General features: G+C 40.1%; 1 protein-coding gene across 1 annotated transcript; it reads right to left on the minus strand.

The window, feature by feature from the left end:
• Window positions 1-287: 287 nt before the first annotated feature.
• On the minus strand, window positions 288-964 carry LOC133030393 (uncharacterized). Its single transcript, XM_061103130.1, has 2 exons — window positions 926-964; window positions 288-836 (listed from the first exon to the last, which is right to left on the minus strand). The coding sequence occupies exons 1-2, from the start codon at window positions 962-964 to the stop codon at window positions 288-290; spliced, it is 588 nt and encodes a 195-aa protein (XP_060959113.1).
• Between the last annotated feature and the right edge of the window lie 2,142 nt (window positions 965-3,106).

Raw genomic sequence — 3,106 nt, forward strand, 5'->3', positions numbered from 1 at the left:
TTCTTTTTAACAAATAGAACTGGTGCGCCCCACGGAGAGTAGCTAGGTCTGATAAACCCTAACTTAAGCAATTCTTCCAACTATATTTTGAGTTCTTCAATTCAGATGGTGCCATTCTATATGGTGCGCAGGAAACTGGTGTTGTCTCGGGCACTAATTCTATCACAAACTCAATTTCTCTGTGTGGTGGTAACCCGGGTAACTCCTCTGGAAACACATCAAGGAACTCAGGGACTACCCATGTTTCCTCCAGCTTTTTTTCAATTTTTTTGGTGTCATCAACCACATTAACTAGATACCCTAAGCACCCACGCTGCAATAGTTGCCCAGCCTTCATTACCGAAATGATAGGGGTGAGGGGTTTCTTTCCTACCCCCTAAACTCAAATGTCTCCCATCTTCTGGTGTGAAAACAATTTTCTTTTGCTCGCAGTCAATTGATGCTCCATATTTGGTAAGAAAATCCATGCCCAAGATTACATCAAAATCAAATAAATCTAATACAATCAGGTCTACAAATAATTCCCTACCATCTATCCTAACAGGTATACCCCTAAGCCAATTTCTAGAGATTACAACCTCCCCAGATGGTAACATGGTCCCAAACCCCACAGTAAATAATTCACTTGGTACATTTATATGATTAACAATTGTGCTAGTAATAAAAGAATGAGTTGCACCAGAATCAAACAAAACTTTACAAGTGGTGTTGGCCATAGGAATCTGACCTGATAAAACTGAAGGACTGGCCTCAGCTTTTGCTTGAGTGATGCCAAAAAATCTGGCTGGAACATACTTGTCATCTTTCTTGGGTTCTGCTTTATTCCCAGTCTGTCCCTACAGTGGGCAATTGTGTTTGATATGTCCTTCCTTTCCACATTTGTAGCATGCTTTTGCGCGACACTCGCCGAGATGACGTTTGGTACATTTAGGGGATTCTGGAATGTTTCGCCCACTGCTGCCATTAAATCATTGGTCGTTATCTGGTTTGTACCTCTTGTCTTGACTTGACTGCCCGGATTGGTCCTGTCCCCTTTTCTTGTGGTCATTAGAATTGGCTCCCCCTTTCTTAGATTCTCTCCTGGCAGCATTTTCCTTCCAAATTTTGTTTTCACTCCGCTCAGCCGCAAGAGCCATTTCGACAACTTGAGCATAGCCGAATTGACCCCTTGAAACAATTTCCACATCTCGAGCAATCACTGGTTTTAGGCCTTCAACAAATCTATGTGCTTGCACTCTATCAGTAGGTACCAAATCTGGAGCAAATTTCGCCAATCTATCAAATTTTTGTGCATACTCTGTAACAGTAAGGCTCCCTTGGACTCATCCAATAAATTCATCAACCTTTGCTGCTAGAACTGCTGAGTTATAATATTTCTCATTAAAGACCCTTTTGAAATCATCCAAGTTCATGGTATCTACATCCTTTGTTTGTTCCACCACCTCCCACCAGATACGAGCATCTTTCCTCAGCATGTATGATGCACACTTCACTCGGTCATTCCCATCGACCCTTAGCATCTGCAAAATGCTTTCTATGCGACTCATCCACTCTTCAGCCACTACTGGGTCTGTGCCTCCCTCAAACTCAGGTGGGTTTTTTTTTTCTAAATCTCTCTGCTAACGTCTCATGTCTAGCCTCTATAGCTGGATACACCACTACAGCTGGTGGGTCTCTATTTTCTGCATCCTGTCTTATTTAGACTGGAAGATCTGGCTAACATCTCCGCTGACGAAGTTCTTCATCCTGCCTACGAATGATCCCTCCATCATCTTGGCCTCTGTCACGGCCTTGGCCTTGGCCTCGACCTCAACCTGGACCTCGACCCAATCTGACTGACCTTCTAGGAGGCTTTTCTAAACTCCTGAACCACACAGACCAAAACACATCAAGAAGGGTCATTTTGATCATCAATTTTACATGAAAATAATATTACACTCCCGCGTGCAGAAATTAAAGGCAACTTAATTATAAGTAATAACCACTTACAGTACAGTGAGTCCAACTCGTCTCATGGCGGTGAACTTTACATGTTAGGGCTAACCACATTCTTTAGGACCGTGTTGCTCTGATACCATATTGTAACACCCCGATTTCCCGAGATGTCACATAAGATAGTCGGTATGAAGCAATTTATTAAGATAAAGACAATAAAATACTTCTTTATTGAAAAATTTCTAAGCATGAGATCTCACTGTTTAAAACAAAATAATATTAGTACCATAAACTTAAAAAAGATCTAGTTAAATCAAAATAACGGTTCCACAAAATATATAACTTTTAAAAACATTAAAAACAAAATACTGTGCCAGCCCCCTAACAAGCAGTCCACGCCTCGAGCTCTTCAATCTCACTGCTTAGCCTTACCCTTACCTACACACAGAGTACCCGTGAGCTAACGTCCAGTAAGAAGAGCTATGTAGGACATAACCCTCCTAACTAGATACTTGACATTAGTTACTCTTAATTTTAATCAACAATAATTCATATTCCATAAATATATTCACGATGCATGTTGTTCTCACATTCATAAATCAAGTCTCATACCGCACATTATACTCACATATGATAATCAACTATGAACACAAGTTGATTAGATATGAGGTAACCTGCCCTACCTTGTGTTATTCTCACACTTGGCATGCAACAGGGCAATTAATTACCATAAGTAGTACTCACCCATGATAACGTTATAACCAGCAAGTGTTATGCTCACACAAGCAGTAAGATCCTAACACTATTCTCATGCTAACGATGCTAACAAAATGTAAGGAAATTATCACAAAACATAATCAAATTACATGGAAAACCAACCCAAGTTGTATGCATAACTTACACTCTGTGCACAGATGCCCACGCTTCTTACCTCAATTGCTAAGACCACACTTGCTACCTCGAGCACCTCAACGAATTTCCTTGTTGAGAACAAGATCCTAAACATTCATTAACACAACAATACACTCAAAATACATTCAAGTATGAATCTCTAAACTCATACAGAAACTTACGTAAAAATATGTAACACATTAGTCCATTTTACTTGCATGACACACCATACATAAGCATTTATTATTTTGATTCACACAAACATATTGCATGCACTCAA

The sequence above is a fragment of the Cannabis sativa genome, chromosome 8 (assembly GCF_029168945.1).
Source record: "Cannabis sativa cultivar Pink pepper isolate KNU-18-1 chromosome 8, ASM2916894v1, whole genome shotgun sequence".
Lineage (NCBI taxonomy): Eukaryota > Viridiplantae > Streptophyta > Magnoliopsida > Rosales > Cannabaceae > Cannabis > Cannabis sativa.